The sequence below is a fragment of the Monodon monoceros genome, unplaced genomic scaffold (genome assembly GCF_005190385.1).
Source record: "Monodon monoceros isolate NGI ecotype Baffin Bay Population unplaced genomic scaffold, NGI_Narwhal_1 Super_Scaffold_5, whole genome shotgun sequence".
Classification (NCBI taxonomy): Eukaryota; Metazoa; Chordata; class Mammalia; order Artiodactyla; family Monodontidae; genus Monodon; species Monodon monoceros.
Genome location: NW_021703782.1, coordinates 90,558,858 through 90,584,400, shown reverse-complemented (window position 1 = coordinate 90,584,400; position 25,543 = coordinate 90,558,858). Strand labels below are relative to the sequence as shown.

At 38.4% G+C, this 25,543-nt stretch overlaps 1 protein-coding gene across 1 annotated transcript in view; it reads left to right on the top strand.

The window, feature by feature from the left end:
* The window catches only part of SVEP1 (sushi, von Willebrand factor type A, EGF and pentraxin domain containing 1), a 183,607-nt gene that overhangs the window by 79,413 nt on the left and 78,651 nt on the right, over positions 1 to 25,543 (top strand). The window contains exons 7-18 of the mRNA XM_029202810.1: positions 1,380 to 1,577; positions 4,366 to 4,484; positions 7,243 to 7,372; positions 10,889 to 10,996; positions 11,763 to 11,894; positions 12,524 to 12,718; positions 14,198 to 14,319; positions 16,672 to 16,780; positions 20,288 to 20,452; positions 20,976 to 21,209; positions 23,457 to 23,618; positions 24,918 to 25,079. Of these exons, the coding sequence (XP_029058643.1) occupies positions 1,380 to 1,577; positions 4,366 to 4,484; positions 7,243 to 7,372; positions 10,889 to 10,996; positions 11,763 to 11,894; positions 12,524 to 12,718; positions 14,198 to 14,319; positions 16,672 to 16,780; positions 20,288 to 20,452; positions 20,976 to 21,209; positions 23,457 to 23,618; positions 24,918 to 25,079 (1,836 nt within the window). The remainder of the gene's footprint in view (positions 1 to 1,379; positions 1,578 to 4,365; positions 4,485 to 7,242; positions 7,373 to 10,888; positions 10,997 to 11,762; positions 11,895 to 12,523; positions 12,719 to 14,197; positions 14,320 to 16,671; positions 16,781 to 20,287; positions 20,453 to 20,975; positions 21,210 to 23,456; positions 23,619 to 24,917; positions 25,080 to 25,543) is intronic.

Sequence of the window (25,543 nt, the reverse complement as noted above, 5' to 3'; positions counted from 1 at the left end):
CCCGCGTACCGCAAAAAAATAAATAAATAAATAAAAACTAAAACCATTAAAAGCTAGAAGAGAGTATAGTTAATATATGTAAGTGAATATTAACCCATGTATTAGGCATAAAAGCAATGGGAAAAGATTTTCCATTAGATTAGACTATATAAAAACTAAAGACGTTCATTCAAAAGGTCATAAACAGTAAGAAAGAGAATATTAACGGAATAAAATCTTCAACAATTATGACAGCTAAAAGAATAATTTTTTAATTTATAAATAACATACCTGAATAAATGATTTAGAGTCCCATATAGTTGTTATATTTGAACCACAAATTTGGCTCTCATTTTCCTCTTGGTCAAAGCAAAATAGGAAGTCTGGGCAACCACGTGGTACATACTGTGCAAAAACAAAGAAACATACCAATTTCTCAGGAAAATTTGCTTTTGCTGACCGAGAGGTTTGAAAGCAGTCATTTCAGGGAGGAGGCATGGTTGTGGAATATTTTAGGAGCACACAGGTTCTGCTACTTACCAATTGGGTAGCCTCAGGAAAGTTAACTATGAGAGTTACTATTACGTTCCAGCACTCTTGTTTGTAAGTGGGAATAATAACAACAGCCCTTACTGCATATGTTTAAATGGGTCTATCCTTGTAAAGCACTTAGAATAATGCCTGGCGTATCACATTGGAAATACAGACTAAAGACGCCAGCAGTGCTCCCAGTAGAATCACTACTACAACAACAAACAAATGTGTATATGGGGTCGTGTGTGTGTGTGTGTGTGACACACACAGAGACACACGCCCTGCATTAAGTCCTAGTCTGATTTTCCATTCTATCTGCAGTCTACCTAATTCTACCTAATTCATCTGCTGTTCTTCATCTGTGCTGAAAATAACATCATTAAGAGTCAAGGCCCTAATTATGACATAGTGATTCTAGGGAGAGTGTAAAAACTATTCTCATGTGCTTGCTTAAAGATGGCACAAAAAAATTCATAAAATGGAGACTGATTGCTGAATTATCACTTATTCCATGAAAGATACAACCTAATTCACTATTTTATACTTTGTAACCATAACGTAACATTCTGCAAACTGAATGAAGGTGCTCTAAGCAAGTGATAAAAGTCACAGTCGGCATTGATTTAAGTACTAGTTAGAAATCTTTCAAGATTTTGATGCACCGGCAAAATAGCATGAGGTAACTAAAGAGATATGGTTGAGCATTATTTACAATACAGCATTTGTTTAGTGTCACATACAGACCTCATTTAGTGACTTATGTCAGTCCCACAGCAGACCAATTGTATTTTTCTCGAGTAAAGCGAATCTGTGACATTTGCAATCTGTGGGAACGCAAATAACATTTTCTTGCTCTCCTACAATAGAGCGCCACTGCTCCACCTTTCAGAAGCCCAAAGGTGTCATCGTGTCACCCCCCAACTGTGGCAAGCATCCAGCCAAACCTGGGACGATTTGTCAGCTAAGTTGCCACCAAGGATTCATTTTATCAGGAGGCAGAGAAGAAGTGAGGTGTACCACCTCCGGAAAATGGAGTGCCAAAGTTCAGACAGCTGCTTGTGAAGGTAGGTCCATACAATGGTCAGGTTAAAAACCAAATTCTACATAATGACACATTGGTGCAGTGTGGGACTGTCCCTCTTTGCTACTTTTGCTGCAAATCTATGGTAAAAGGATAGATGTAACCCCAGAAAATGCTATGAAGATGTCTGTTACAAAATCATGGACTCACAAAATCCAGTTACAATGTACCAGGCAACAATAGAAGAAATAGAAAACTAAGGATGATATTAGAGCTGGAAATCAGGTTAAGTTTTCCATTGGGAGTTGAAGATCTTTGGGGAATTTCTGGCTCCTATAAAGCAGGTGAGATTAAGTTAATATTTTTTTAAAAAAAGCAAGTCATCAGCCCTTTGAAACCTGCATCTCAGTACATTCACAAGAGAACATTGCCATCTTCCTAGCAACAAGAGCCGACTGCAGTGAAAAGGAGCTATTGAGAGCAAGAAAGAGTTCTTAGAAGTAAAAATATAAATGTCTCTAAGAGAAGGGTCGAAAAGTGGAGTGGATGTTGTTGAAAACAATATTAGTGATTTGACAAAGCAAACTGAGAATTCCTTCAGAATGGAGAACTGATAAACAAGGAACTTGAATATCCCAATGGATCAAGCCCAAAAGATGGAAGTTAAGAGATACCTGTGATAAATCGAGAAACCCCAATAAAGAGTTCCAGAAGCAGAGAGAGGATAAGGGATGGAGGAGAAGAATTTCCTCCCAGTAGAAGAAAGTTCCCCTGAGCTTCAGAAAGGCTTGAATTTTTTGATCAAAATAGCCACAGACCTTGTTTATCTATTTTATATAAAGTAGTATATATCTGTTAACCCCAAGCTCTTAATTTGTCCCTTCTCCCCAACAACAAGGTCCTACCAAGTAGCTCAGGGAACTATATTCAATATCTTGTAATAACCTATAATGGAAAAGAATCTGAAAAAATATATATACATATATATGCGTATATATATGTGTGTATATATATATGTATGTATGTATAACTGAATCACTTTGCTGTACACCTGAAACTAACACAACATTGTAAATCAACTATACTTCAATAAAAAATAAAGTACCATTATCAGAGAAATAGAGTTTATTGATCCATGTTCAAGAAAACAGTGAGTAATGTGACTCCAAAAAAAAATAGGGGCTTCCCTGGTGGCTCAGGTGTTGGGAGTCCGCCTGCCAATGCAGGGGACACGGGTTCAAGCCCTGGCCCAGGAGGATCCCACATGCCACTGAGCAGCTAGGCCAGTGCACCCCAACTACTGAGCCTGTGCTCTGGAGCCCATGTACTGCAATACTGAAGCCTGTGTGCCTAGAGCCTGTGCTCCACAACAGGAGAGGCCACCGCAATGAAAGGTCCGTGCACCGCAACGAAGAGTAGCCCCCACTTGCCACAACTAGAGAAAGCCCATGCGCAGCAACAAAGACCCAACTCAGTCAAAAATAAATTAATTTAAAAAAATAGCCTCTGAATGTTGGGCAGGCATACTTTCACTACTCCCTGTGAAATTTCCAAGGTCCAAAGTTAAGGAGAAAATCTGGTTTCCAGAGAGAAAAGAGAAATTTCACAAAGGAAATAAGGACCAGACTCACACTACACTTCTCATTTATAACTCTAAATGCCAGAAGGAAATGTAGCAGTGTTCTAAGAATACAGAGGGAAAATAGATATAAACTTTAAATTCCAAATCCATTCAAGCTAATATTCAAGTGTAAAGGAAAAATAAAATACTGCTTTAGATTTTAAGAGTTAATACGCTAATGCATCTTTGTGGGGGAAAATTGTCTAAGTATTAGCCCCTCTGAGAAAAGGAAAACATAAATTGAATAAAATTTTAAAGGAACAAGAAGGTGAGACACAAATTAGATCAATTCGGATATATTCAGCTGCAAGTTACAGAAGACCTAATTTAACGTAACTTCAGAGGATTTATTATACCATGTAATAAGAACTTAGCTGTACAGTGACTGATGTGGCTAGTTACCACATCTAATTCAGTATCTGTACTGCAGAGTTTCACACTGCAAAAAATATCATTGGCTTTAATTTGTTGTTTGTTTTGCCAGTACATTTTAGCACACTAATTAATTCCGTTTGACAGCATTTCCAGTGCAGTTCCTTCCTGCCACAGTCAACATTCATTTTTTCTGTCGCTTTATTGCATTCCAAAAATATTTATCAAACTCCTGTTATATGCCAGGAACTATATAATACAATGGGACAAGAGATATCCTGGCATTCAAAGAACTTAAATTCTTTGGAAGGAGAAAATTTAACTTCAAAATGGCAAAACGAGTTATGGTTAGGAAGGACAGAGGGCCATGGGAACTTGTGGAGTGAGCACCTAAAATGGACCAGTGGGGTCAGAGAAGCTTCCTGAGGAGCTTGTGTCTAAGCTGAGAATTAAAGGACAAGTAGGGGTTTCCTGGGTAAAGGGGGAAGAGAGCATTTATTCAGGCAAATAAAAGGACATGGGCAAAGACCCAGGTATAAGAAGAACCATGGTGCTCTCGTGGGACTGAGAGTATTCGATGTGGAGACTGAGTTCTGGTAGGGGATTTGTCAGAGAGGAGGGGATTTGTCCCCTCTTAGGGGAGCAGGTACCAGTTCAGGAAGGGCTTCATAAGTCATCCTGAGATACATTATCCTGAAGGCAGTTGTAAATTCCAAATCAGTCAGGAATTGGGATGTAAAAAGCGAGTCACAGAGTATTAATATCTTTTTACCTCTCTCTTAAACGGCTTAGAATTACGCATTGATATGTTAAGTGATTTGTGTATTTTCTGAATCAGATGTGGAAGCTCCTCAGATCAACTGTCCTGCGGACATAGAGGCTGAGACTCAGGAACAGCAAGACGCTGCTAATATCACTTGGCAAATCCCAACAGCTAAAGACAACTCTGGGGAAAAGGTAAGGTTTGAGCAAATATTTGCATCTTTTGTCAGATGGATTCTAAATACACTGCAAATATGTGTGCTATTGAAAACTTACTAATTAATGATAGTGCCCTCTCTAGCTGTACTCATAAATGTTAATGCCCCATCTGATAGAAGAATGATCAGCCTTGAATTTTTCATTAGAAATTTCAGATGAAAATCTCAAAACGGAAACCCTTCATTCTGCGGATTCGTTGGCTGAGAATTCTTTGCCCCTTCCTAGGCTCTGAAGATCTTTTAAGAAAAAGAAAGATGGGGAATCAATCTTAGTTTCTATTTTTAAGCATATGTTTAAAAATATGATCCTGAAATGATTGCATATTGGCCAGTCTGAAGAAGATAACATCAGTGTTTCTTACTCAGCTTTTCTAAAACCAGCATTATTCAGAACACAGTATTTTAGTATAGTATATACAGTAGCTTGAGATAATTATCCATCAGATGCTAGGAAAGGAATTAGGAATTTAACACCCTCTTAAATCTATACTTTTACTGTTCACATACATGAAGATGCCCTTAAATGGTATATAGTTTTTACACCTGCATGTAAATATGTATGTAAGTTGTGTCATTCAAGGACATGTGCCGTTCAAGGACACACACACAATATGTTCTGATAATTGTGTTGAATAAACACAATATACTTTAAAGAATCAAGATAACTTTTTAAAAGTATATTATTAAATATAGTCATCACTCTGTATATTACATCTCCAGGACTTATTTATTTTATAAGTGGAAGTTTGTACCTTTTGTCCACCTTCACCCCTTTTGAGCACCGCCATACCCCTCTTCTGGCAACCACCAAACTGTTCTCCGTATCTGTGATCTTTTTTTTTTTCCTGCCACTTATTAGCGAGATCATATGGTATTTATCTTTAGGTAACCAAAGACAAGGTAACTTTAAAATCTGACTTTAAAAGTGTAAATGTAAATTATAGTACTTACTATACCGTAGGTGATGTGTGCGTTGAGTGCTCCCTCGTGTGTAGTTTCCACATTCTATTAAGAGGCCCATGAAAACATGCATTGTCATCATTATCATCATCATCCTGGTCATTGTCATCAAATACTAAGAAGAGTGCAGGGACATACTTCAGGATCCATGAGAATTTACACAAAATGTAGCACCTGTGTGTTGAAATATTTTTTCAAAATACAGTGGAAAAAACCAATGGATTTGACCTCAAAAGTATTTCTCAATTTTTTAAAATAAATTTATTTTTTTAATTATTTATTTTTGGCTGCGTTGGGTCTTCGTTGCTGTGCGTGAGCTTTCTCTAGTTGCGGCGAGTGGGGGCTACTCTGTTACTGACGGGCTTCTCCTTATGGTGGCTCCTCTTGTTGCGGAGCATGGGTTCTAGGTGCACGGGCTTCAGTAGTTGTGGTGCCTGGGCTCAGTCGTTGTGGCTCGTGGGCTCTAGAGCACAGGCTCAGTAGTTGTGGCACATGGGCTTAGTTGCTCCACAGCACGTGGGATCTTCCCACACCAGGGATCGAACCCATATCCCCTGCATTGGCAGGTGGATTCTTAACTACTGCGCCGCCAGGGAAGTGCCTCAATTTGTATTTTTAATAGTTCTCTAGCAAACTAGAGAAAAATGCTTCAAATATGTCAAATGTTAGAATGTTTATTACATCACATATTAATATAAAATTGTCTTTATCACATTATAATTTTCAAACGGACTAAGAAGGCAAACATATGGTTCAAAAAGGGAAGAATAATCTATATCATGCAATCATATGAGAATTTAATCTTACTGTAAGACATTAAGAAACTGCAAATTAAAACAATGACCTCATGCCATATTTTTGATTTACCAAAAGGTAATGATATTTAATATAGATCAGAGAACTTTGAATGGGAACTTTGACAATGATACTATCAATGGGAATGCAAATACTAACTAATACTAACAATGGGAATACTAACAATGGGAATGCAAATACTAACAATGGGAATGCAAATTTTTACCGTGATCTGGGAAATAAATTTTGTATTATCTATCAATAAAATGCTAATGACTTTGAGGTTAATAATTCTGTTTCTGGAAATTTATTATAAGGACATAATAAAAATATTTTTAAATTATCTGTACAAAACTGCTATCGTGGTGCTGCTTACAACATTAAAATTTGGGACCAATTTCAATGTGCTTGAATAGATTTTTCTTTTAAAAAATTGCCATGTATTTATTATATAGGTTATAAAGATATTTAAGAGTCATAAGTTCTAAAAACTATGTAAGAGCATAAAAAGTGTTTTAAGATATTATGTTTAATAAAAAAGGAACAACATTTCGGGGGCTTGCCTGGAGGCGCAGTGGTTGAGAGTCCGCCTGCCGATGCAGGGGACACGGGTTCGTGCCCCGGTCCAGGAGGATCCCACATGCTGCTCCGCGGCTGGGCCCGTGAGCCGTGGCCGCTAAGCCTGCGCGTCTGGAGCCTGTGCTCTGCAGCGGGAGAGGCCACAGCGGTGGGAGGCCCGCGTACCGAAAAAAAAAAAAAAAAAAAAGGAACAACATTTCATATGTATCCCAACTCTATAAACTATATAGATAAATAGTCTAGAAAGAAGTATACCAAACACTATGTCTGATTTTTTTTCCTTTTTGCTATACATAAAATATTGTGTCTTTTTTACTTCTTTGCTAATAATATATAAACCAAAAAATAATAAAAGTACTATTAATATTAACTTTAACTTTCCTGATATTTCTCTCCAATAGGTGTCAATCCACGTTCATCCAGCTTTTACCCCGCCTTATCTTTTCCCAATTGGAGATGTTGCTATCACGTACACAGCAACTGACCTATCCAGCAACCAAGCCAGCTGCACTTTCCATATCAAGGTTATTGGTAAGTCTTCAAATGACTTGGGTAGGTTTGTGAAAATAATTCAGTGCCCCCAAAGACTTTCCTTCTCCTTTATCTTCAACAACTCCTTTCTCACTGATTCTTCCTTCTGTCATTGAAGCCACTTCCTCTTTGAAACCTACGTACCCTTTAATTATCACTCTGTCTCTTTGACCCCTTCCTATATGAGCCTTTTGAAAAGTTCCCAATGGTTGCCATCTCTTTTGGCTTAACTGCCATTTATTCTCAAAGTCACTCAAGTCTGGCTTCTGTCTCCTTCACTCACAGAAACTACTTTCATCAAGGTTACGGTGATCTCTAGAGCTAATCCTACTGCACACTTTTTAGTCCTTATTTGACATGTTTCCATAGATTTTACATTATTAACCATGCTCTCTTTATCAAAACTGCCTCCTTCCATAGCTTCTCTGACACCAGTCTTTCTGGGTTTTTTCCCCCATTATTCTCATTTTTCCTCCTTGATTGCTTTTTTAGGCTTCTCTTCCTCAGACCAACTCTCAAATGTGGATCGTCCCCAGGATTCCGGCCTTGGCCTTCTTCTCTTTCTCTCTCTCTAGTTTTCCTGGTAATTTTGTTAACTGACAGCTCCCAGATTTCTATCTCCAGCTCAGATTTCTCTTCTGAAATTCAGAGCAGTATATAATACTGCCTACCGACTTTCCCACGTGGATGCCCCACAGGCACTTCAGACTCACCCAAACCTAAAATATTTCTTAGCTCAGAAAATGGAGTGAAGACCTAGCTACCATGCAGAAATCTGGAAGTCATTCTTGATTCCTCTCCCTCCATCACCAACATCTAATACCTCATCAGGTTCTACTGGTTTCATCTCCTTAGTATCTCTGAAATCTGTCCCAGTCTCTCCATCCTCACATCCCACTGCTATACATCACTCCTTCTTTTTAATTTTACTTTATTGTTTTGGTTTGGTTTACTCCATCATCTCCCAATTGGTGTTTGTGCTTTCAATCAATTCAGTAGATACCAGATACCCACCAGCAAGACTTAATACGTGGAGAATATATGAAGTGGTCTGTAGCACTCAAGAGCACAGACTCTGAACCCAAACTGCTTGACTCCATAGCCAGCTCTCCCACTTAAGGCAGTGTAACCAGTCACCTCTCTGTGCCTCAGTTTCTTCATCCAGAAATAGAATTAATAAATATATTAACTTATAGGGTTATTGTGAGATTTTTGATTAGTTAAGATATACAAACTGCTCAAGGTAGTGCCTGACACATTAAGCTCTGTGTAAATATACTAACATTTTTGTATTTTGGTCCCAGATGTATTTTTAATGTTTATTTTAAAATTCAGTACATTAAATTCATTTCATTTTAAGACTTTTACGTAACCTCTTGAAATAACCAATGTGTATCAAACTGGCTTCTTACCCTAGAAGTGATAGGTTTTGGTGAAAGTAGATAAAAAGACTCATATGAAAGTCAGTCTAGTTCATGTCATAGTGCTTAGTTGTTTTTAATTGCTTTTTCAAGGTTGTTTTAAGCGTGAACTTTATCAGTCACATGAAAAATATGTTGGGTGTGTTTTTATGGCGCTGTGATTTTAAACATGAAAATGTGATTCAAGAGTTTGCCAAGTTTTCGTTTTTCACAATGAAGAGTCAGCGTGATGAAATGTCAAAAGTGTACTCGAGTGTCTAGCTAGACACTAGCTGAATTTTCAAATTATGAAAGAGAGGAAATGGGAGGGAGGAGGGGACAGGAGAGGGAGGTGGAAAGAGAGAGTGGGAGAGAAAGGGAGGGGGAGAGAGAGAGACACAGACAATATTCCAAAGCCTGCATTTTCTTGTTTTCCTCAGATGAGGGGGGGTGTTGGTGTCTTGATGATAAATGAGAGGAAATAGGAACGCTTTTGCTTAACATTCCACAGAGTGCTGCCTCACTTGCTTTGAATGGAATTTCTCTCCCTCGTGGAGACAATGCATCTGGCTGGTCCCTCCAGTTCTTTGACAGTCATTGGCCTCGTCTTACTGCTCTCCTGTCCCTGAACTTCAACTTTAAACTGTTTGGCTAAAATCAGATAAATTTAGAAAATCTTGGAACTATTTCATCTGCAATTTCTTTCGGGAAAATAGTAAATACTGTCGGATTTGTAAATTTAACTATGAATTGGCTTGATTCAGCATTCTCAAAGTGCACTGACCTCCTATGAGCGTTCCTTCATTCTTTTCTTTATTCAGCAACTTTTTCTGAGCATCTGTTATGGGCCAGGTGCCCTGCTAGGCCATGGAGACCTAACTGTGAGCAAAGGAGGCTCCACTGCTGGTTGACAGAGTTTACAGCCTAGGAAAGTAGTAAACCAAAGATCCTGTACTAAGGAAATGACAAACATGAGGAAAAGAAAAAAACTGAACATTTATTCATAAGACTTAGCTTAAAACAAAAATCTATATATTCTCCAGAGGTAGAGCTCGTTTAATTTCAGAATTATATGTTTCCGTATGTCATTGATAGTATATCATCCTAGTCTTGAGGTCTATGACTACAGTTTACCAGCTTAATGACCTAAGGCAAGTCTCTTAAATTTGCCTGGTTTCAGATTCCTTACCTATATAATTAGAAAAGTAGTATTCGTCCCTCAAAGGCATGTCGTTACAAATAGAAGGACATTTCAAAAGTGTAAACATTAATAGTTATGTTAAAATTTCCTCCTTTACACCTTCTTTGTTGTCCTTTACTGACATCCTAAAAATTCCACCACATTCCGTCAGAGCTTTGAAACCTGGCTTATCCGTGCCGCCACCTCAAACCCCTCCTTCAGTGTAGATTACAGTGCCCAGCAACAGACTCACAGTTCTTTCATTTCTACCATGGCTTTCACCCCCTCTGCACTGTAGCCCCCCATTCCCATGTCCACACCCTGTTCTTTGTCTTTACCTGGAATTTATCAGCCTTAGGAATCTTAGACTCCAGTGTCCCATCTATGGACATAACCTCCTGGCCTTCCAACAATACAACATCCTCACTTACATCTTACGTATTCTACAGCATGACTCGGATCTCTGCCCATTGGTCCTTCCATTTAGCATCTATCAGCCCTTCCGTTAAGAGGAGGATCGTGGGAATGATCCCAGTGAAATGACTGCTTTGGTCATTTCACGCCTTCCAATTATCTGGGAAGGTTTTCTACACTTCTAGGTGGGTCAGCTCAACTACCAGTGGCGAAACTCACAAATTAAATGCTCACCGTATCCTGAATTTGCCTTTCACACTGCTATGCTCATGGTGATTTTAGCAATCTGGTATTCCTTCTTCAACAGGCAGAGGGAAGTATAACAAGAATCAGCTTTTTCTTTTGATGTTGAGGTCAGGGATGAAACATACCTCATCATCAAAGGGACCCCAGGGCCAGCCTTATGTCTAACAAGGTCAAGGTTCTCTGCCAGCACAAGTAGACTTTGGTTCTCTCTTGCAACCTTCCTCATCAGTTTCGAACATCAGTTGTGACTTCATTCTCTGATTTCATGTTCTTTAGATGTAGAACCACCTAGCATAGACTGGTGCAGATCCCCACCTCCAGTCCAGGTCTCCGAGAAGGAGCATGCTGCCACCTGGGATGAGCCTCAGTTCTCGGACAACTCAGGTGAGAACGCAGAGGTCGTGTTGTCAGTATGTTACCGCCAAATTATACTTTATTTTAAAAAGCTTTCAAAAAGGTAAAAGAGAAATGAAAAGCAAATTACATCTAAATAGAATGAATAATTATATAAGGTAATATGTTTTAATGCTAGGGTAAGTATATATGATTTAACATTATTAATCTTACCTATTCATGGCGTTTCCTTTCATTCAATATTCAGTGGACATTATTAAATGTGTACAAGGTGTTTTATTTGAAAGTGTTCTAATAAATTCATTGAGTCTCTAAGCTTCCGTTGTCCTAAAGACATAAGCTATGCATCCTATTGGTAAATCTAACGCAGTTCTATGTTTTCATACTCAGGTCTTAAACGTTTGTCAAAAAAGTCATAAAAATTCATGGGAAAACAGAAAAAAATGGGCTAATATAGCTGAAGTTCACTTTAAAACTTTGACCAAAACCCCAAAAGCAATAAGAATGCAAGTTAAATAGATTTCTTAATGAAATTTCCGGTATTCACAGAGACTGACCTATTCAAGGAAAATAATTTATTTAGTAAGAATGCCTTAATTTAATAGGTTTTTGAGTCAACAATTTCTGTGTTATAGCGTAAAACTATATCCTTTATTTTCTACTAGCGGCCAAATCAGTACAAATAGAATGCCCAGCTGGTTTGAATAAACAGAAAATGAAAATTCAAATCAAATAAAGTGACTGCACGCAATAATCCTCAAATTGGATTCCTTGTTTCCGCTCCTTTCCTTTCTAGGGGCTGTGTTGGCCATCACCAGAAGTCATACACCAGGAGACCTTTTCCCTCACGGGGAGACGGTAGTGCGGTACACAGCCACTGACGCCTCAGGCAATAACAGAACATGTGACATCCACATTATCATAAAAGGTATACTCTGCATAAGCCTCCAAAAATCTAGTTGAACTTGATATATGTAATCGCCGTTGCGCTCTATTTTGTGAAAGAAAATAGTCCATGAGCAGTAGGTGTTTAAAGTTAGAATACTGACAGGTTTTACTGAGATTTCTGACCATTATTCCTTCACTTCATGGTAAATAGAAATATTTTCTTCTGGGGTAGTCTTTAATTAACGACTTATTAACATTTTCTCCAAAGTTGTAAAGTATTGTTGTCATGATCCTATTTTGAATGCTTGAGGAGACAGATTCAGAAAATGTTATTTCCTATGTAATGTTACCTGGTTTTCATTTTTCTTAAAGGAATGCCAAAAATAACTCGCAAATCAGAAGTACTTTATCTTTTCATAAAATATGCACAGTTACACAGAGGTAATTAATTACCCATAATTACACATAGGTACAGTTTTTTAACTGTACCCACCTAGGAATCAAAAAGCAGACTTTGCAACAATCCCACACTAAGGATGTACTGTGAGAGTTTTTCTAGGAGTAGTGGTGGATGGGAGGAATCCTTTTCAAAATTCAGCTTAGACTCCTGGATTTTAATTTGTATTTCTTATACCACTGTATATGAGTAATACAATTTTTTTTACGCAGGTTCCCCCTGTGAAGTTCCGTTTACACCTGTAAATGGGGATTTTCTATGTAGTCAAGATAGTGCTGGAGTTAACTGCACATTAAGTTGCCTAGAGGGCTATGATTTCACAGAAGGCTCTACTGACAAGTACTATTGTGCTTATGAAGATGGTATCTGGAAGCCACCGTATTCCACTGAATGGCCAGACTGCGCTAGTAAGTTCTGATTATTTTCTGGACTCCTTTCGTATGTGTGAATATGTATTTGTCTGCCTATGTGTATAAATTTCTAAACATTGAAGGGAAAAATTGCTTTAATATAGGGATTCGGTTTGGTGAGTGGAAAACGGTGCCGTGAATTTGAAGTGTTTGCAGAGAAGAGAAATGCTTGTCCCTTGACTTAAGATATTAGCCCCCCAGAGTCTTGCTATGTATCGGATTGCTATAGGATAAGATTCAGTTTATGGCAAAACCATCTTGGCGCTCTCATTTTCATTTACCAGAATTATCCGAAGAGACTTGTCAGCATGTCATTCTTGACTTGTAAACTTCAACTTATAAAGTATAGTCTTACAGTCTTTAGAAGAGCTTACGTTTAAAGTAAGAGCCAATATACGTGATGCAGTGAGAGATCAGTCACGTTCTCTTTAGAAGTGATTTAGATTTAGAGCTATTCTGTAATCTTATATATTATTATAAAAATAACCCAATATCTTTGTCTAGTGTAAATAATATTTTCTGGAGTGAATCTTTGATCTAGTACTGTAGGTGAAGTTTAAATGCCAGTGTCTTAGAAAAACAGTAAAGCCCACTTACTTGAGCTATTTTTTTCCCCAAATTTGGGAAGCAAATAAAAGTGATATCACTCACCTCTATCAAAGATTTAGACAGTAGGATTTTTTTTTTTTTTTTTTTTTTTTTGCGGTATGCAGGCCTCTCACTGTTGTGGCCTCTCCCGTTGCGGAGCACAGGCTCCGGACGCCCAGGCTCAGAGGCCATGGCTCACGGGCCCAGCCGCTCCGCCGCAGGTGGGATCTTCCCGGACCGGGGCACGAACCCGCGTCCCCTGCATCGGCAGGCGGACTCTCAACCACTGCGCCACCAGGGAAACCCTAGGCAATAGGATTTTAATGCTGATGCTATTAGGAGACATCGTCTCTGAATATTCCGAGACATCTTGCTGAGTCTAAATTCTAAGCTTCTGATCCAAGGAAAAATTTATCTTTGTGAAATTACACTTTCAAGAAATAGAATTTCACATAATATTCAGAAATTTTTCAATGTCTGTTGGTTGCAAATATAATATAAACATATAAGTTATAAGTTTACATAAATATAAATTATAATATCTTTGATCCAGCTAGGATTTTTCAAAGATTCCCAGGAATATAATGAGGAGAATTTTTATATCTCTTTTTCTCTTAAATATTCATTTTTTAATATGATTGGAAGGCAAAGAATAATATATCAAAGCAAACTTATCACCAGGTAACTGGGTACAGAGCTGCTTGGCTCATGGTTTATTATGATCAATTAATGCCTGGAAACGTTCCTTAACTGTCATCTTTTGTTTTTATAACAATCCCAAAAATCATGTCAGGATTAAAATACCAAGTTACAGTTATTCCACAGAAAATTAAATCGTTGTTTTGAAAACACTAACCAACTGGAGCTGTTTTTTCCAACATTTTCCAGTAAAACGTTTTGCAAATCATGGGTTCAAGTCCTTTGAGATGCTGTACAAAGCAACTCGTTGTGATGACACGGATCTGTTGAAGAAGTTTTCTGAAGCATTTGAGACCACCTTGGGGAAAATGGTATGTCAGTAGCATTCCTGTGTTGTTTCCCGTATTTGAAAGGATGCTCGCTGTTGAGTTTTTTGTAACCTCTCTGGGTCACCTGCAACAAAAATTCTTTGTCCCGATGATTCCCTTCTTCTTTGTGACCCAAACTTGCTCCTCATATTTAGAATTATTCATAGGATTTTGGACTTCTGGAGTGAATTATATGTAAATCTGTGTTAAAGCACTTTGAATTTTTTAAAACACTCCAAGTCAGAAAGGGAAGCTTAGGGTCCATGTGGTTTGAGAATGTCTGCTTTGTTATTTAAAGTATGACAAAAATGCCATTGTAGACTGTATTTCTTTTATGATGAGGAGATCATTGAACATTTAAAGGATTTTCTTTTTCATGTGTTTTCGTTTAGGACTCTTTCAGTGATTCCAAGAAAGCAAAACGATGCATTTAACTGTATTGAATGTCTTGAAGGCAGGAAATGATGACATATATATATATATATATATATATTTGTATCTGTAACAGAGTTGAGTGGCTTAGATTTTGGATAGATTCTGAAAGTAGATGTAGTAGTAGTAGTAGATTTGATACAGAGTGTGAGAGAAAGCGAGGCATCAAGGAGGCAGAGTGTACAGGAGCATAGATACAGGAGTGAGTCCACATGGTGATGTAAGTGTGTGAAGGAAGGACCTTTTGTGACTATTTGATCTGTGAAAAAAGATGCAGAATGATCAGCCTGGAGTGTGGATGGGGAGGAGTTGCTGGAGCTTTGAGAAAACAGAACATGGTATAAAATAATTTTCTAGGAGAGCATAAATGAATATTCTAGGGAAATGTAGTAGGCTTGGCAGTAAGCAGCATTGTGTTTTCTCCTGAGCTATAGTTGAGCATGTGGGCGCAAATGTGGAGAAAGCAGAGCAATGAATTTAACCAGGGTTAAAGGTCCTCCAGGTAAACATATTGAGGAGGGTGCATGCACGGGAGTAATTCATGGTGGTAGACCATGGGATCCAAGATGGGCAAATAAGGAAGTGAAGACATCAGGAGCTGAGAGACAGTGAGAAGGTGGGTAGCATCAGTGGATTATAGATTCTGATGAAGTCAAAGAATTGTTGGATTCTTGGGAGTAGGAGAAGGTGCAGTTACTGGTAACAATGAGGTCTGAGGGTATGATCATGAGACATACCCTCAAGTGTATGTCTCATGTATGTCAAGTGACAAAGTAGAGCTGGGGGCTTCCCTGGTGGTGCAGTGGTTGAGAATCTGCCTGCTAATGCAGGGGACACAGGTTCGAGCCCTGGTCTGGGAGGATCCCACATGCCCTGGAGCAACTAGGCCCATGAGCCACAACTACTGAGCCTGCGCTCTGCAACAAGAGAGGCCGCAATAGTGAGAGGCCCGCGCACCGCGATGAAGAGTGGCCCCCGCTTGCCACAACTAGAGATAGCCCTCGCAGAGAAACGAAGACCCAACACAGCAAAAATAAATAAATTAATTAATAAACTCCTACCCCCAACATCTTCTTTTAAAAAAAAAAAAAAATAGAGCTGGAAGACAGAAGAGGAAGAGGAAGTGAGACTCCAAGGTGATAGAAGGATCAGCTGGGTGGATGCAGAAATCACCGAGGGCTGTAACAAGGACGGTTACCAAGCGCTCTCGGAATGAGAGGGTGACTCAGAGTGGGGGAGGGCTGTAGGTGATGGCCACAAGGAGGGTCAGTGTGTGGTATAGTTGATTGCAGGAGCTTCAAAACTGTGAGGCTTCAAGGAGGTTCATGGGAGCGTGATCTGGAAACAGCAATAAAGAGTGAGGAGGACACTTCCTCCATGCCCACCACCTAAGAAAACTAGGAAGTCAGGTTTCATTGAGAGCAAAAATGAAGAGAACATAAAGAGAGGAGGTTAAAAATAATAATAATAATAATAATAGGAGATTGGCTGATTACTGACTGTGTTTCAGAGGGCATCGAGGAAGATTTTGAGGACTTGGAGAAGGGTGGGAGATAGGGTCAGAGAAAAGGATCTAAAGAGCCATTAATAAAATGTTGTAAATCAACTGCACTTCAATTTTAAAAAAGCCAAATGGGGTGAAAGTTAAGAGACAAGAGATATCCCAAGAGTCCTGGTTTTCTTGTGGTAAGTGATATAAACCGAAAGAAAAGGCATGAGGCTAATCCTGGTGGTCCACAGGCACTTAGAGGAAGTAGGGGAGGGCATGGAGGAGGGTCAGGAGCCTTTTTAAGGGCAGACAGAGCTCTAGGGCCCTCCCTTCCCTCCTGCTGATGGAGAGGTGAAGGCCAGAGGAGCAAAGGGCTTATCCAAGGCGCACCCAGATGTGAAGTACATTTTGTCCTCTTCATTTTTTATTTGCAGGTCCCATCATTTTGTAGTGACGCTGATGACATTGACTGCAGACTGGAGGACCTGACCAAAAAATACTGCCTCGAATATAATTATGAGTATGAAAATGGCTTTGCAATTGGTAATGAAATTATTTAGTGTGGGTAGTTGGCAAAACTGATCTGCAGACTAAGAAAATCATTCCAGAAGAGTGGGGCAAACTGGAAAAATGATCTTTCATTCATTTATTCATCAAGTATTTTAGGATGACTGGATAACTTGATACTGTGCTTAATGATCTTTATAAATATATTACATTTGGGGTATCAAATAAATTCTTTCAGAAGAAAGAATTTTCTTATCATCTCACGATGATAAAAACTAAGAAAACTAAGTCACATTATGATTGTAAAATTCAAATATTCATATGAGATCTTAGAAGAGAATAGTAATAACTATAAAGTACTAACAACAATTTTTATATGGCATTTAACTTAAATTGCAAGTAAGCCATTTATTCAAGTCTAATATACCTTCAAGTGGAATTCTGATGTTTTCTTTATGTAGAGTCTGAACACTTTTTTCTTGTTTGTTTTTTTTTTTGAAATATAATTGACATATAACTTTTATTAAAGTTACTCCAAAGTGTGCTATGTGATTTTTTTTGGCTGGTCCAACTGACCATTTAGCTTACTGTCTTCAGATTTCTAGATTTCAATTGTGTCTCTCAATTAGCAAAATTGTCCTTTCCAGTAATTATTTTTATTTCATTCTTATAAAACTGTCCAGAACTTGCAGAGTAATGTTTTAAGATATAATAGTGATAACAAAATAGTGTTGTGTTTAAAGCACATGAACTCTACAAGCAACTAGTAAGGTCTGAATCCTGGCTTCCCCACCAACTAGGTGTGTGGTCTTGAGCCCAAGTTCTCAAACCACTCTGTGCCTCCATTTTCTCACCTGTAAATTGGGTATATAAGAGTACTGAACTCATAGAGCCATTGTAAGGATTAAATGAGGAAGTACAAGTATAAATAAAGTGCTTAGAAGGTTATCTGAGACAGTATTAATTCACATGACAGCAGACATCCTTTTTGTTTCTGACACTAGTCGTGTTTTTAGTGATTCAGCACTGAGTGATGTTGAATGTCGCTTTAGATTTTTAAATTTAAAAATGTTATTTGTGCATATATGTTTATTGCAAAAATTTGAAAAATGCTAAAGAACGATATTGAGATAACCTGCAATCCCAGAAATAATTCTGTTAATATATTAATGAACATGTAACTGTACATGCGTATGTATGCTGACCCATACTATTTTGTAAACGTGAAGTTTTAGGTAAGATTTTATTCAGGACATTTTTATGTCATAAATATTATACTTCAATACAATTTTAATATCTACATATTATTTTATGAGTCAGTTTGCCATAATTTATATAAACAATTTCCTATTGGTAGGCTTAAGTTGTTTTCCAATTTTAACTATTATGTACAACTTCTCAGTGAACATATTTGACATTAAAGTTTTAGATAGAAAAACACAAGGTGGCATTGGCAGGGGAGCTGGCAGTGGCACATCTAGAATAACAATGCCTCTTCTGTCACACATGACCCAGGTTTCCCTCAACCCCCAGATTGTTGAGGTAGGTTGCAGGGGTGCAGGGATACACACAGAGGGAGTCAGTTGTCATCATGAGGCTTTGAGATGGGTGATGTTTGTCATTCTAGAAGGATCCAGATGGCATGTGGTACAAGTGATCCTAAGAGACAACCCTTCCTCCTTGAGTGTCCTCACAACAGAGTCACAAGATCAGTGTAATGGTTATAACACCTTGACAAGTCATAATGTATGGAAAATCAAGGGCCAATAAATATATTAAAATTGTTTGATCTTATAATAATCATGTAATTCAAATGAAAACTAAAATGAGATGCCATTTTTGACCTGTCAGATTAACAAATTTGAATAAGAATCATAACACCCAGAGTTGGCAAGGGTGTCAGGGGAAAAAAATCATATTCATATATTGTGTGTAGAGGAGACATTGAAGGGCATTTGACGATATGTATCTAAAGGATTAAAAATGCTCAGACCCAGAAATTCCACTTCTAAGGATATTTCTCAAGATAAAAGTCATGCTAATGTACAAACATGTACCACATTTTATAAATTCTAAGATGTACACTTTTCATTTGGGCATCTCTGAAATTGGGATGTGTCTTCTCATTGATGGTGTCTTATACTTTATGAAATAGTGTATGTACAAGGATGTTCTAAAATTTTGAAATAACCTAAAAGTCTGAAGATAGAAACCTGCTTAGTTTGTAGTATAGCTATAGAAGAGAATATTGTGAAACCATTTGACACAGAAATATTATAATATATTTTTGAAAAAATTTGAAAAACGATTACCAAATAATATACATATAGTATGATCTCATTTTATTAAAAGTGCAGTGTGTTTATTTTTATTCTAGCTATATATATATATATATATGTATCTATGCATAAATGTGTATGTGTGTGTTTATATATTCATAGAAAAAATTCTTGCCTAAAATGTTACAGTCGTTATTTCCATGTGATGGAATTATAAGTAATCTTTTATATTTTTCTCTTTGCTAATCTGTTTTTTTTTTTTCTATCAACATAATGGCTACATGACACTTGTGGGACAAATGTTTAAGTGAAAAACAAAAATATTGATCCCAGTTCTTTTTAATGGCCCAAAACATGAATTAAGCTAAAAAAAAAAAAAAAAAAACCCTCAAAAACCAACTTACTCAAGTGGACAAGTCTGTATAAATAGAATTTGATGTTTAACACACCTAACTAAGCAACAACAACAGTATGGCTAGACCAATATTAATATCATTTACTATCACTGAGGTTTTAGAATGAGTCAAATATGAGCCAGTTTGCATAAATCAGCTCAGTTATTCCACAGACAAACCTATGAGGTAAGCACAGTTATCTCAGTTTAGACACAAAGAAACTGAGATTCAGAGAGATGGAAGGAGTTTGACTAAGATTGTACAACGTATATGAGAAGCCACAGTCTGAATCCTTGTGGTTGATCACAGTGATATGGAGGGCATCTAAAGAATCACGTGCAGCCGTGCTGCCTCCAGCATAGTTTCCTAACTACGCAATCATTTAACTTACATGCTGCCCTCAGAAACTACCCCCACCTTTGAAATATAATGCAGATATGCAGATACTTGAACAATCTTCACAAAAGGAAATCTGTTTACATGCATTAAGTTTATAACACTGATATAAAAAAGCAAGAATGGAGCAAACCCTGAAGGGAAATAGGAATTGATTAAAATCTGTACCTCCTCCCATTTCCTCTAAAGTTAAGGTAATTTATTATCAGGTCAAGGATAGAATGTTTTAAATGCCTGTATAGCTCTACAGAGACTTTGCTTTATACTTTTAATAGAATTCATTGGTAATCTAAACTTAATATAAAGCGCCTAAAGCTACAATATGATATTACAGACGAAACCTTGTATATGGTATATTATGGGCAATTTAAGCAATGATCAAGGACAGTTTGATTTGTGGACTAACATTAGAACCTAAACGCTGATAAAGGTGCAACTGTAACATCTTTTGTCTCTCTGCCCCAACTGTCCAGGACCTGTCGGCTGGGGTGCAGCTAACAGGCTGGATTACTCTTATGATGACTTCCTGGACACTGTGCGAGAAACACCCACGGGCGCTGGCAAAGCCAGATCTTCACGGATTAAAAGAAGTGCCCCATTATCTGACCACAAAATTAAGTTAATTTTTAACATCACAGGTAAGGATAGACTCTCTATTTGAAAAGGTTAATATAGTGAGAAATTCTTGGTTGGAGACCTGTTTTTCAAATTTTCTATTTGTTATCATTATTAGGAAATGACCCTGGAACTGAAAATCAGGGCAAGCACAATCAACCAAGTTTTGTCATTTTTTTCTTAATATCACAGATGTATTTTATAGTTCCCATAGCAACAAGCCCCCTGCTTTGTGCTCATCTTGGCATGATGAACTACGGTGTGTTTTTAAAAAGCGAGAGTTTGCAGGAATTTAATATGTGATCATGAAGAACTCCAGAAAAGGGTGATGTAGATCCATCATAGGAGAGAAAGATTAAAACAAATCGTGTTGTTCTTAATATTCTCCAGGTACTAGTTGCTCAGTAAGTGGTGTTTAAGTTTCAGTTTATTTTTCCTGGAAGATTTTTAATATGCTTTTTCTCTTTGGTAAAAGCTCAGTACAAATGGCTTCCTGCAACACCATGTGTGTGTGTTATGTTTTCTCTTGTTTCGTTTTTATCTCAGCTAGTGTGCCCTTACCCGATGAAAGAAATGATACCCTTGAACTGGAAAATCAGCAACGACTCATTAAGACATTGGAAACTATCACAAATCGACTGAAAAGGACCCTTACTAAGGAGCCCATGTATTCCTTTCATCTTGCATCTGAAATGCTTGTAGCTGACAGCAATTCCTTAGAAACCGAAAAGGCTTTCCTCTTCTGCAGACCAGGCTCCATGCTGAGAGGGCGTATGTGTGGTAAGACTTCTCCCTGTAATCAAAAATATTTGGTGCCTATTGGGTCAAATGACATGGATAGAGTCATTTTACAACTGTAAAGGGATATTGTGATGAAAGCTACATTTTCTTATTGTTACATGCTTAGTGTCTCAGAAGTCTAGATAACCACTATTGGTCACGACAAGAAAATTATTTTAGGTGAGCGACTCAAATCTTAGTTTTATTTATAGATCTTTAGACCTCACAGCTTTCAGCAGCAACTCCAATAACAGAAACTCATACTTTCTGACCACTCAGGTGTGCTGGCTGAGCCCGTCTCATGTGTTTAATCCTGTTTAGCTACTGTATGAGGTACCATTCTTATTAAGTACATTTTATACATGAGAAAACTGAAGCCAGGGAGGCTAAGAACTTACCCAGTAAGTCTTACCATTTAAGACAGTAAGTGGTGTAGCCGAGATTCCCACCCAGGCAGCCAACATGAAATTCACATAGCATAAAGTGAACCATTTTAAAGTGTACAATTCAGGGACTTCCCTGGTGGCGCAATGGTTAAGAATCCGCCTGCCAATGCAGGGGACACGGGTTCGATCCCTGGTCTGGGAAGATCCCACATGCCACAGATCAACTAAGCCCATGCGCCACAACTACTGAGCCTGTGCTCTAGAGCCCGCAAGCCACCACTACTGAACCCACGTGCCACAACTACTGAAGCCTGCGCGCCTAGAGCCTGTGCTCCGCAACAAGAGAAGCCACCGCATTGAGAAAACCGCGCACCGCAAAGAAGAGTAGCCCCCACTCGCCGCAACTAGAGGAAGCCCGTGCACAGCAACAAAGACCCAACACAGCCAAAAATAAATAAATAAATTTATTTTAAAAAGTATACAATTCAGTGGTATTTAGTACAATTGCAATGTCGTTCAACCGTCACCTCTATCACAATTCCAGAACATTTTCATCACTCCCAAAGGAGACCCCAGACCCATTAAACTTCCCTTCCCCATTCTCCCTCCCCCGAGTCCCTTAGCTTTTACCCCTAATTTAGACTGTCACAATCTGGATCAGTTCCAGTCTCTTTCCCTAATAAGTCATCATTTATGGATGGCGGGATCTCCTCTGACCAAACTCTGTACACTCAGTGGAACCAACTGACGCGAGTCTTCTGTTAACCCCTCTGTAGGTTGGGGCTCTTGTGTCCTGGTCGGAAACTCAACAGTTCTTATTGCTATTCCCAGAGCTCAGTTGAGTTTTTCACAGTGTGATAAACGCAGTCCATCAAAAGAACATTAACGTTGTCTTTCCGAGCCTCCTCTTGTTTCTTTCTCAACCTGTGAGTGAAAATCAGGAATTGCCTTGGCCAGCATTTTGCATTTCTCCATGTGGTCTTCAGACTACCTGTGTCAGCATACCCCGAAGTGCTTTCAAAATGCAGCTTGATTAAGGCCCCATCCCAAAACGGATGCATCTGACCCCTTGGGGTTAGGGCATTGGAATCTGAAATGTAATAAGTTGCCAGGTAATTCTTACATACCTTAACACCTCAGAATCACCCAAGTGATTCTTTCAAGTGTCCTCTCTATAAAAATACTAACTTCGATAGCAGCCTTTCAGTGAATTTAACATCCCACTTTGGTCTCAGAAATTCTGCACTCCAGGCGTCCAAATAGTAGACCAAATCTTCAAGGAAGGAAGGTTCTAAAATTGGCCTGTTTCCTCGGAGCCTTTGGGTCTGAGGATGCCTCAGACTTGCCTTCAGTGGGCAGTAATTCCTGCGATCAGAGACAAGGGTCGACTTAACTCACTTTTTTTAGGCTCACCACCTTTGCCTGTTTTTATTTCTAGAAATAATGCTATAAGGGACACTCAATTTCATAAGGGAAACCATTCAGAAGAACAGCTATGAAATCATTTTTCATATCTCGAAGCCCTAAATTAACCTAAACATTCATTGTTTTATCCTCTTCTTCCGTGAACTGTGTGTTTCCAGAATAATCTTGTTTATTAGAACTTTAACCCACACTTCAAAGCCACCATCATATAACACTAAGCTTGGTCAACAAGAATTTGCATTTTCTCAAAAAAAAAAAAAAGAATCTACTGTTGGTTTAGAGGAATACATTTCTGGAAGGTTTATCAGGTGAGTAAGCCTCTGGCAGTAAAATTTAACCCATAAACAATAGTATCTGGAAGCAGGCTTTATTACTCTCATGCCTTAGGGAAAAAGCACATTCCATGCTATATTCAGTGTTTCCTGCTCGTTTTCAGTCAGTTGCCCTTTGGGAACCTACTATTCTCTGGAGAATTCTGTCTGTGAAAGCTGCTTGTTGGGCTCCTATCAAGATGAAGAAGGGCAGCTTGAGTGCAAACCCTGTCCAACTGGAACTTACACTGAATATCTCCATTCAAGAAGTAGCTCGGAATGTAAAGGTAGGGGCTTAGAGCTCATTTTGACCAGAAGCCTAAATTTTGTTTCCAGTTATAAAATCTCAATGGCAAATAGGATGAAATATGAGCATTACCAAAAGCAATTTCATTAATTGATTTTTTTCTTTCTTTTAATTGCAAACTGTTACCTGAATTGTTTCCCTCACTTTAGAGAAGTCCATTTATCTTTCCTTTTGCAACAGTCCATTGCTCTAAGTCAAACTCCACTGTCAAGAACTCGAATCCACATTCATCAATGAACCTGGGTGTTTTAGTGAATCTCACTTTAATTGGTGGAAAGGACTTTCATGGCTCTTAGCAAGCAGTAGGCTGCTTTTTGTTAGAATAATATTTGATATGATGAGATTCACTCTACTTGGAAATGAATAACTACAGACCCATATGCACCTATTCTTGCTACTAAAATATCCAGTCCTTTCAAAATATTGTTACTGTTATTCTCAATGAACATTCCTGATGGAAACATTTTCTTTCACATTTAAAGTTACAGTAAGACACACCTAAAAGAAGGAATTGCAGAATTGTTCCTCCTTGCCTATTGCTGCCAATGCAGGTGTGGGTACTTCATGACATGTAAACTTGAGAGCAGTGCTAGGTGATTGCAAATGCACTAAAAATGTTAGCAGCGCTGAAAATGAGAGTCATCCGGAGGAGAAGGGCAGGAGGAAAGGACAGTGCACCGGGAATTGGGGAATCTGGTCCTAAGCCCGCTCTACTACAAAACCATTGCTATGAGTTTGGGAAAGTTGCTTAATTAACCTCTCTGGGCCTGATGCTAAGACTACTTTTACTTCCTCTCTGCCAACCCTCAAATGAAATGGTGTCTGCAGGCAGGAGGAGGTAAGAGGGCCAGTTCTTATTTAGAGGGAAAAAAGGTGCCAGCATAGTCATGAGACTCTAGCTCATTCGGGGGTTTTCAGTCACTCAAGGGAACAGTGTACAAGCTGAGAACTTGTACAAAAACAAGCTTCCCCGTAACAGCTTGATCTTATGAGTGTGCCTTTCTGAGGTGCAGATTTCTAACTTCACCCAAAAACTCTTTGTCGACATTTTCTATGTGTCAGACACCGTGCTAGGTCATAATACAAGTAACTGGAAATGAGCCTAAGACTTAGTATACAGAAGTACGGCGAGTCTAAAATATGACATGTATGCTTGGAGTTCTTCGTGACCCTCATTCTATCCTAAGTAAATTAAAATGTGGAAAATCCTATTGTACACAGTGCTAATTTTGTATAGCTGATGTCATCGTTATTAACCATGTTACATTTTTCGTTTTAGCTCAGTGTAAACAAGGCACCTACTCATCAAATGGGCTTGAGACCTGCGAATCTTGTCCACTGGGCAGCTATCAGCCAGCGTTTGGTTCCCGGGGATGCCTCGTATGTCCAGAAAATACTTCAACAGTGAAGAGAGGAGCCGTGGACATTTCTGCTTGTGGAGGTTAAGTCTTAGACATCACTTTCTTTTCAAGCCTCCTAGGTTCTACGCATGGAGGAGTGGAATCTTTTTAGCAAAACCATATGTCTACTGCATGCAAAGAATGTAAATAACTGTCTCTTCATAGAGAGTTTCCTTCTATTCGGCCAGTCAATACTTAAGTGTAAATACCCATAATATAAACACCGTGCTGGTACCGTTAGGAGCACACAAGAAGCACAAGACTTGGTCCCAGCCCTCAACATTTGTAACCATGTGGCCACATGATATGATAGAAATACATCTCAACTAGGAACTTAGATTCCTTGGGTATAAAATGAGGTCTTAGCTAACATTCCTTGAAACTCTAAAAATACAACCTCTGAATTGTAACGTTCATTCCCTACAGTTTGAAGATCTTCATGAGTGATTATCCACTCTGGCTGCATACTAGAATCATTGCACATTTACATCAGTATTTTTAAAAT